The following is an 11172-nucleotide window of genomic DNA, read 5'->3' as shown; positions in this document are numbered from 1 at the left end:
AAGTCATTTGACTTGATAGCTATTACAGCTTGGAGTGGGAAAGGGATTGGTTGAAATTGAGATGGTAGTAGGAGAGATCTTAGAAGGAAGACACTTAGAGGTTGTTGATTTGTTTTGGGGATGAAGGGGGAATAATCCAAAAGGAAGAGAAGAAAGCATAACATTTTCGTTCAAGGGATTGAGATTTTAGGGAATAAAGAATAGGACTGATGAGGGGCTTTGGCTATTTTAAAGTTTTGGAGAGAAAAGTGTATTGGAATTGGAATGTAATGGATCTTTGCAAAGGTTGTTGATGTAACTCAATTCTACAGATCAAACCTCCCTCCATGACCGTGGACACAGCTGGAGCATCCACTGTGGCCTAAATTGTCTCGAGTGCCACCTCAATAATTGTGGTCTTGCTATTTGATTTGTGATTACCATAGGTTTCATTGATTCGCTCCATTGACTTGGCCTAATGAAGGATAAGTTATGGGAGTTGGAGCATGATTGAAAGGAAAACAAGCTAGTGTATGATTTCGAGAAATATTCTGTGAGTTGCACTATTGTTTCATTCAATATGAGCTTCTTTTGCAGTAAGTATTAGATCAAATCAACAAATGACTGCAGTAACAAGTTCATCATATACATTGAGTAATCCATCAAGGAATCAACAATTACCTTTATGTGAAATTGTTCTTGAGCTTTTTCTTATGCTTTGCAGCTCAAATTTGAAGCTTCCTTGATCCCGCTTGTGTTGCAGTGTGAAAATATTGTGTATCTCATCACACCTATAACACTGATACTCCATTTTTCATCGGGTATCGGTATCGGATATATATATGCTTCGATACTCTGATACGTATCTAGGAAGTATAGAAACTACTTTTAAAAAAGAAAAAGAAAAATAAATTTTGATACTTCTTTAACTTGGGGATATTTAGAAAATAGTTCATTTGATTCCTAACTTTTGAGATTTTCAGAAAATAAGGTCTCTTCCTCTTCTTTTGCTTCATCTTCTTTTTTGGGTCTTCTTTCGTTCTTTTAGCCACAAGAACAATGGCATTCACTTTCTAAAATTTCTGGTAAACTTTTCACAAGTTGTTCTAACATGTAATATTACACTTTTCCACAATAAAACACTAACTTCTCACTCCAGTGTGGAATAATGAGGAAGTGGAAATAGAATAGAAGAAGGTGAAGATGAATAAGTTAAAGGGAGCACATAGGAGTGAGAAGTTAGTGTTTTATTGCGTAGAAGTGTAATATAACATGTTAGAGTAGTTTGTGAGAGGTTTGGCGGAATTGTTGGCAAGTAGATTCCATTTTGTAGTGTCTAGAGAAAGAGAAGATGTTATGAAAAAAAAACGAATTAGAAAAACAAGAAAAGATTTTACTATCAAAAAATTTTAAAAGTTAGAAATGAAATGATAGTTTAAGATTATTTAATCTTAAAATATTAACAATCAACAATTAATCATAACAATCAATGATATTATTTTGTGTCTTAAAATAATATTATTTTGTGTAATATCAAAATTTATTTTGCAATGATAAATCATTTTACTCAATTTTAACTTTTTTTAACAATAAAGACTAAATTAATTGTTGATTGTTAATATTAAGAACTAACATTTAAAATAATTTTAAGGAAATAATTTAAAAGAATTTATATATTTTAAAAATTAAAGCGAAATTTTAATCAGAGAAAAGTTATGATATTCACCGCAAAAGAATAACGTAAATATTTAATAAAAAGATTAAATAATAATATTATTATTATTATTATTAATTATTATTATTATACAATGCAGGCCTTTTTACCTTTTGTTATTTTTTGTTTCAATGATCCGTCCAAAACATTAGATTTTTTATTAGATGAATATGTGAACAAAGCATTATCTAATCTTTTGGTACATTTGATAACTTAAATTATTGAAACTTAAATTATTGAAGATGTCATCAAGGAACATTCAAAATGGTGACATAAGAATTTAGAGAAAAAGATAGAAATTAAGAGGATGAAGAGACAAAAGGGTTGAAGTGTATAGGGATGGAAATAGAAACAAATGAAACAAACCAAAGGTTGTGGAAACATATGTATCGTATGGACATGAAATTTGTAGAGGTTATATCATAAGATCGGAGATAGTTATTAAATGGGCAAGCATATGTTATTGATATATGGAGCTGAGCATTGAGAAAGGAAAACCCCAAGAACTCTTTCTAATTAATTGCTTTCTTTGTCATAAATTTGTATCTATTATTACTCTCATTTTAAACACTTTTGTTTAAAAAAAAATCTTTTTTTTTCTTGTATAACCATGTTAAAAAATAAAAAATTATATCAAAATTTCTTAAATATAAATAATAATAAACAATGAAAGTCACCGATATCAGATAAGTATTATAAACTCTCTCATGCACAGCAAAATTAAGAAATAAAGAAAAATAATATCTTAAAATTTCATTTAATAATTCACATTACACTAGTATGTTACAATGCATGTCTTTTATAGGCAAACATTTACTACATATAATAATAAAAGTATTCACTCCTATTTATCAGCAATTAATTTTTCTACACATTAGATGAAAGATGAAAAAGTCTTCTAATCATCAAGAAAGAATTATTTTTTGTCAATAAAAACTTGTCGTGCATGTATGCTTGATTTAATTTCAATAGAAACTCTCCTCCAATCACTTATTAACTTATATTTTATTTCAAAAAATATCATTCAATTGAAATTGGAGGCAAAGGAGACTTGTACATCTTCCCATAACAAAAAAAGTTCCCGTTAACTCTTCATTAATCCAAACATGATGAAGAACAGAAAAAATAATTTTGCCAAAAAAAAAAATATGGAGCTAGTTCATGGAGGTTCTACTAATTCAAAGGTTTACTGAAATAATTAAAAACACGCGAGAAACTGAAATAAATTAACTTTAACATACATTATTCTATTATAATAAATATTTTGAGTCTTCTAGAAAATTTTGAAAAAAAAATCAATTAAAAGAAAAAAATTTAATTATAATCATAAATGTGCACAAGTAATTCAAATAAATAATGTATAATTGATTTAGATATATGAAAGATTTAAAAATGAAAAAAAAATACAATTATCTCAGAATTAAGACAAAAATTAAACTTTTAATTAAAAACAGTTAAAAAAGATCATGAATCTGATACGGTTGAAATTTGAGAGAGAATAAAAAATCCAAAGTAAAAGATTATTTAGAATTAAATTTAAGTTATATTTCAGAGTTAAATTTGGAAGAGGAAGGAAGGGTAGTTAATATTTTATTTTTAATTTAAGTTATATAGTGTTTATAAAAGCAACTAAAAGATTAACATATCAAGTTTAAATCAATCTATTTTTTTATTTTAAAAAATTATGAAATCAGTGAATACTTATTAGAAATAAAAATTTTGCCTTAAATTTAATCCAATGAATTTTTATTAAGGTATTATTTCTATTAAAATTTAATCCCAAAATTTCGGAGGCTTATTACGTGTGAGCACTTTCTTTTCCCTGCTTTTATAAACGAAAGCTTTGTATATAAAATTTATTAAATGAACATGAAATAAAGCTTCAAAAGATTGCAAAACAAATTGAATGAATATAATGAATGAACCAACATAGTAACTAATTTTGATGAAATTAATTTTGAACTATTTAATATTTTTGAGAAGTGTAAGTATATTAATTTGAATCACATATTTTTGTTGAAACGTGTGTTTTGCATTAGAAAATGCAAGAATTGATTCTCCACCTAAAAAGGCTCAAAAGAATAATGCAGCTGGAAATGATGACACCTTAGCTCAAAATGGATTATCATAAAGTCAATATGATGATAACAATATTACAACTCAACAATAGAAACCAGGAAGAGCAACCTTTGCAAAATTTCCCAGAGTTATTTGTTTTATCAAAAATTAGTACTCCACATATCCTCATAAATACATCCAAAGATAGCCGTAATATAGCAAGCAATGAAAAAATAACACACACAATAAACACAACTACACCTTTGTTCTCCAAAGATACTTGATTTTCCCGGATCTTTTCAACCTCAGACCTGCATTATTTAAAAATTAGATCACAAGACAAAATAATTAATTAAAAAATACACTGTATAATTTAATAGCATTAATGGCTAAAGAAAACAAAATGACCTTCATATTTATTGACAAGCAATTATAAATCAAAGGATAAACAATAACAACAATAATCTTATTCCACTACTAGATGTTGACTATATGGAAGACCAAGATAGGGAGATGCATGAAATTAATCCACTGTTTATGCTATGAAGGGCCTCTCAAATTAGTCTAGTTATTAAATATGAACTACCCCTTTATAGTGAAAATCAAAGAGCTTGTGAATTCTCACCTTAAAACAGCGTTGTCCCTTAGTACATGATCCAGTTGCGCGGAAAAATGGGACTTCCAAGAATCAAGATCACTAACATCTTTTATCTGCAAGGCCAAGAAACCATTTTAAGTGAATGAAAAGTAAAATTACAGTCATGTTTGGTAATTATTGACAAAAATATTGCCAAAAATATCCAGGAATTAAGTTGACATACTATAACATCCTGTCGGTCGAGGAAACTCTGGATGTCTTCTTTGATCTTCTGTAGAAGTATATCTTTTTCTCCTATTTCTTTGCTGTACGCTTTGAAAATATTGACATATCTAGAATTCAAGTCCTCCATATACTGCTCCAAAACAGATAAATTTAAGTCGAGATAACGAACTTTCTGCATCAGAATCTTGAGAACGGTATCCCCCGGCATCCTGCCTACTTGTTGACGGATTTCATCAACTGGATCAGGAACATTTCTATTTACATTTACAGCCTCTTGGTATGTAGAAGAGATTTCTGAAGAAGGGTCAGAATTGCTCCCTTCAAAAGTATTTTGCTGAACATCATCAGCCTCGGCAGAGTTAGGATAGAGTGATGCTGCCCGCTTGTCACCGTTGCCTTCCCCAGATGTGAATGGCTTATCTTGAGCATATATCAAATCCTCCAGCATTCTCTCAATGGCATCGACCCCATAAACTTCAACTGTGCTCAATGTGCAATAAAATTCTGAACCATAGTGGCTTTGAAGATTCAACTTTAGATATCTCACCCATTTTGGCTCCTGAAGAACAAACCGATGAGCCTGCTTCACATTAGAGGCAGTAAAATTTCCAAGGAAGACCCAAGCATCTGTTGGATAGACCAAACTGCCATGCAATTCAATATCTTTTAAATTGGAAGAATGGTGCTCAAAATTAGCTATTGCTATTGTTTTTACCAAGGTTTCTTCTGAAAGTTCTATAATGACAAATTTCTCTTCTGAAGAACATGGATTTAGAAGATATTTGTCTTTGTTTCTGCCTAGAATATTAGAGGCACCTTTTGCTTCTTTGTTAGAAGCTAACACTTTTGCCCCCTTTGATGCTGAAGCATAATTGTATTCTGCACCACCAGGCTCTAATCTATGTATAACACTTCCAGATGGACTAGCTCCTGATTTAATTTTGGAACCAATAGCCTTGCTCTTGAATTCATCAAGACCTAGAGGCATTGCCTGAGAAAAACGATTATATTTTTGCACATCATTTTCATGCTTCAGAACAGATTCAGATCTCTTAATTTCATGTTCCTCCATATTAGGAGAAATGAAATTTTCTTTATCACCATGTTCAAGATAGTTTATGCTTTCTCCATTGGAAAGTGACTCACCAATAAAACCATCAGTTTTGGCACCATTAGAGCAAAAAGTCCCAGAAGTAATGTAGGCATCAGCCTCTTTAGTCAAATATTCACGAGCCGAATCAGAGTTTTGATATTGTTTGTGCTCATCTTCATTCCAATTTGAGATACCAACTGGAACTTCTCCAGATCCATCTGCATGTAGGCAATAAGCTGACTAAATAAGAATAAGTTACACATATCTGCACCCACAGGGGACTCTTGGTTTTTGAAAGCAATGCCATATATGTTTGTCATCAAGAAACAAATATCCATGCGAGGGAATGAAGTAAATGTAGCAATAAGAGATATATATTTTCTTTTCGATAGAAATGTGATAAAAAATAAATGTGCATAGTAGATATACGAGCATGAATAGCAAACAAGGATGCATTTATCTTGCATTCATAACTTAAAATTAATAAAGCATTAAAGATAACATTTCATCACCAATAGCAAGGTACACAATTGCCTCAGACAGAATAAGCTTAATCGTTGGCTGGGCAATCAGCAGCCAGATTTCTGGACCTCTACCTTTCATTACACAATCAAAGTAAAGCATGCAAATTAGGCCAGGAAATTTGGTTTGCAGAAATCATTCTTTTAAACTATTTCTTTCACTTTAAAGTCTTCAACATTTCTGTATATTGTAATCTCACAACTAGTTAGATGAATCCATTTATCAGTAAAGAAGGGTTCTTTTTAGAGTTGATTTTGTTGAGTTGTTTAAAAATAATGCAGTAATATGCAAACCTGAACCTCTGTTTGTTTGTATTGTTAAACCAGGGAAGTGTTTGTAAAATAAATCTTGTAATGAAATTGTCAGATTTTATTCAACTACTTACATATCAATGGGAAGGCTTCTTCTCCTCATCAACATAGTTGAAATTTCACAAGGGAGCGAGGATTGCATAAGTTCTAGAAATTTCCATTATTTAAATCTATTTAATAGCCAAGTCTTGAATATGATAGTAGCCTTTCCATTGCATTGTTTTTATGTTTATCCACTTTCTATGAAATTACATTTAATAAATGCCAAGTGGGAATGGACTATGGCGTCTGGCATTCATTCTTATTTTTGCATTTGTTTAGCTCCATTCCTCATTTAAACAACAATTCTAATCTCTAGATCAGTCACTTAAGAAGTAGCAATTGGTTCAATTTTCTTTTCAACCTCAATATGCTTTCCCCCTTCCAATCCTAGTCTTCTACAAATCTAAGCCAATAAAGCCCATAGTATGTCATGCCCTCTGATAATCAAAGACACTGCTGGAAGAAATTATTTAGGGATTTTGGCATAAAATAGTGATCATTGTGACCAAATTCAACAAGTAAACCCCTAACGAAATTCTTTAACAAAGTAATAAACATAAGGAAAATAAATTGAAAGTAAAATGCTTTCAATGCAATGATATTATTTGCAAACATAAGAATAACAGTGATCAATATCTGTATTCTAAGACAAGAAATAAATTATCTACAATTTACAAGATCTATACCAGCAAAGAACACAGAGACCAACTGATGCAAAACTTGCAGCTCAATGACAAAACAAGGCCAGGTAGCCATCTACCACAAACCATGATTTCATAATGGCAATCTACAAGCAACAACAGTGCCAAGCAGAGAAGGAATCTCATTCAAAGCATACCTCAACAGCTAAAAACAAAGCCAACAGAAAACAAAAGATACCTCCATAACCATGGCTGTGGCTTATCCATAAGCTGAAGAGGAAGACTAGGCCCCACAAAACAAAAACCAATGACAGAGAAACCTTATACAGATAGTTTCTCCCACTTGTAGCCTTCTCCGTAGCTCTTCTTTCAAGAAGAGCCTTACGTGATCTCTGCATTGCACATCAATCCAATTCAATTCAACACCCCTGCAACAGGCAACACACCTTTTTCCCTCATTCAAAGCTCAATAAGATCTAAGAGTAAAAGGGTATGCATCAATTTAACTTTTGAACTGAGCAAAGTGCCATAAATAAAATAAGGCTCTAAAACCTATGATGGATCACAACAATGCAAGGGCGCGCACACAGACACAATCACACGCAAGCACACACATTTATATATCAGATATATAAATTAAAGTTTTTTATAAATCATAAAAGTGAACGAATGCAATAAAATATAAATACCCTATTCCCACCAACAAAAGAGGAAAAAGTTCAATTCTAAGCGAAGCTCCAAGGAAAATTCATGTCTCCAGTACAAGGAGTGATAGTTTTCAACATCAAACAAATCCATCTTGATAGTAAAGCAAAAGAATAGACTTTAGAGGGAAATATGGAACAACCTGCCACCAAAAACGACAATGACAATACAGACATCAAATCAAAATACCCAATCAGCAAAAAACAAGACCCAACCAAGAAAAATCACCCCAATTCAAACTGAAGCAACACAACAAACACTATCTACTAATGCTACACTGAAAAGGGTCATCTAAAAGAGACCTATGAAGATCAGAAAAGGCATAAAATCTCAAAGGGTCGTGAAAATAAGCTAGAATTCAAGGTGAAATGCAAGAAATCACATGTGGGTTGAAGGGAAGATTGAATTGTGACCTTTGTGATTGAAAAGAAGTGATCTTTCAAAGTGCAATTGGGAATCATTGAGATGAGTGAAGGAAGCAAAAGGGGTTTGAAGAAGAAGGAACACAAGACAAGACAACGCGTGGAAACTGCATCCAGGTTGTCTTGTCTTTTAAATTCAAAATCATTCTCTCTCTTTTCCTTTCTATGGTAACGAGGAACGTTACTGCTGCTTAAGGCTTAAACTATAAGAAAACGGTTAATTATTTTCTCTTTCAAATTCAATGCACAATCCCTTTTAACATATACCAGTATTACTATTACTCACCGCCTCTAATCATTAAATTTTATATATTTTACTTCTTCCCGATATTAAATTTTAACTTGTTAATAAATATATTTATACATGTGTAATTATTAAAAAAATAAAATATCAATAATATATTTTTTAAAAAAATAAATACATTTTTTAGTCTCTTGTTAAATAAATTTTTAAGACCAAAAAATTAAAAAAAATATAACTTAATTAATAAAAAAAAAGGTCATGATTTTAGTGACAAAAAAATTACGTTATTTGTTTGATTTAAATATATTTTTAGTAACTATATTTTATAACATTTTAATTTTTTTAGATTTTTAATAAGATATAATTACATATACTTGAGATCTCAGTCTTTTTAAGTATTGTTAGCGAAACACAAAGAATCTAAAGATGAATGCTATTAGTAAGATGATCGATTTGAATTCAAGATCACAGAAATGGTGAATCATCTGAAAGTATGGTATAAAGATAAGCTTATGCAGCTTGATGGGGAGGAGAAGATTCAAGAACCAATCGAAATCATCCAAATGATCAGTTTTTATAATAAGAATGGCGATTTTCTTGGACAAGATGTAGAGTTAAAGCCATGAGTTCAAAACTCTTCAGAAGAATATGAAAGAATGGTGCCATCCATGATCCATTCTTCAGCAGGATTCAGAGTTAATCAATATATATTTATACGTATGTAATTATTACATATAAAATATCAATATCATTTTTTTTAAGAATTTAAATATATTTTTTCGTCTCTTGTCAAAGATTTTTTTATGACCTAAAATAAAAAAAAATGAAGGTTTATTAATACCCAATAAAAAGGTCATAATTTTGGTGATAAAAACATATTTATATTATTTATCATATTTAAATATACTTATAGTCATTTCAATTTTATGGTATTTTAATTTTTAAATTAAAAAATATTTTTTGATATTATAAAAAAAATAAAATATCACTTCTTTACTTTCACAATTATTAGTTAATGTAATCTCATAAAAGCAATTTTATCTTTAATTTTAGTAATAATTAGTCAATTTAATTTTTAAATTTGATGCAGATCAATAAATTTAATCTTAAACCCTAAGGATTAAATTAATTAATAAAAATTAAATAATTAAATAATGTTCTAAATCAAATCAATTAGTGGATATCTGTCTAAGTTATTTATTTATTTAATATTTTTACAACATCAAAAATTATATTGATTGATAATCTCAATTTCAGATTCGAAAATGACATTTTATTTTATTATTTAAATATTACTTTATTTTATCTAACTATTATTTATAATCTAATTTTTTTAGTTAGGCAGAGGACATTTGATTAGAATTTAGTGATAAATTATGGAATTTTATATACATTTATTATTATTTCATGTTAGCTAATAATTACTATTAACCTAATGTTAAAGTAAGATTAGAGAATCATATTGGAATTCCCATTCAGAAAATGGATTTATTGAGGGATTTAATCTTTGCCTAAAACACCTAACTCTTCTTGTAAATCTGGTTTTAAAGTCAAACTAAGAGCAATTAATAATAAATTCATAAATTGTAAGCTTTTAATTGAAAGTGATAATATTTAATATTATTAATATATTAAATTTAGAAATATTATATCCTTTTTAATAATAATTTATTATACATAAATTCTTATTGTATGTGCCTTGAGAATACCTTAAAAAATCGTTAGATGAATATAATCCAGATAAAAGCATCTCTGTAATTTTTACTTACAATGACAAAAAAGTAAGATTTGTTATATTAGTTGTCTTTCTTCCATAAATGTTAGGTATATACTAAATATAAATAATAAATATTTGTTTATTCAATAAGGTAAGGATAATTGTATTAAAGTAATTTCCTTGCAAAGAATGAAAAGAAAAAAGTGTATATAAATGCAATATTTAAATAGAGTCTATGTCTCTATATATATATATAAAGAGTTTATTTTTATAAAATATCAAAAGTGAATGTTATTTTAAAGATCCAACATCTATTTATAAGAAAAGATGTTTCTTTTTTAAATTTTACATTAGAATACCATATATTATAATCTCATAAAAGCATTGCAACGTCAAAAAATGTGCAATATTTTTCATTTTTGATATTATAAAATTCACGAGCTTTTTAAAAAATTGTACATTATATTAAATAATAAAATAAAATAAATATTTAAAATATATTACATAGTCTATAAGATGAGAAACTTAATTTAAAATATAAAGTTTTATAGTTTATTAATCAATTAATTAATAGTTATTTATAAATTTTTTTAAGCTATTCAATATCAGACTAATAGATAAATATATTTAAATTTTATTTTTTATAAAATGTAACGATTAATTTTATATCAAAGAATTAATGTTTGAACTACCGCTTTAATTGTTAAATAAAAAGAAAATATAAAAAATAAAATACATGTTAATATTTATTTATAAATTAATTATATATATATAAATTATATTTAAATTTTTATATAAATATTTTACTAATTTATTTTAAGTTAAAATATCATAAAAATGTTAAAATTAAATAATAATTTTTACTGTTAAAATTATAACAAAATAAAATAAAATAATCATA

General features: G+C 28.4%; 1 protein-coding gene across 2 annotated transcripts; it reads right to left on the bottom strand.

Annotated features, from left to right (window-relative positions):
- Positions 1–3808: 3808 nt before the first annotated feature.
- LOC113858562 (SUN domain-containing protein 4-like) lies at positions 3809–8509 on the bottom strand. Of its 2 annotated transcripts, XM_027491254.1 has the most exons (5): positions 8302–8509; positions 7431–7611; positions 4573–5885; positions 4377–4462; positions 3819–4062 (listed from the first exon to the last, which is right to left on the bottom strand). In XM_027491254.1, exons 2-5 carry the CDS (start codon positions 7579–7581, stop codon positions 3819–3821), a joined length of 1794 nt encoding a protein of 597 aa, XP_027347055.1. In that variant the 5' UTR covers positions 7582–7611; positions 8302–8509. The 2 variants fall into 2 exon arrangements, with proteins under 2 accessions (XP_027347054.1, XP_027347055.1); XM_027491253.1 differs by lacking the exon at positions 8302–8509 and having other exon boundaries at positions 3809–4062; positions 7422–7735.
- Between the last annotated feature and the right edge of the window lie 2663 nt (positions 8510–11172).

Source organism: Abrus precatorius, unplaced genomic scaffold, assembly GCF_003935025.1.
Source record: "Abrus precatorius isolate BTA unplaced genomic scaffold, Abrus_2018 Scaffold2, whole genome shotgun sequence".
Taxonomy (NCBI): Eukaryota; Viridiplantae; Streptophyta; class Magnoliopsida; order Fabales; family Fabaceae; genus Abrus; species Abrus precatorius.
This window is presented reverse-complemented; position numbering and strand designations above follow the sequence as displayed.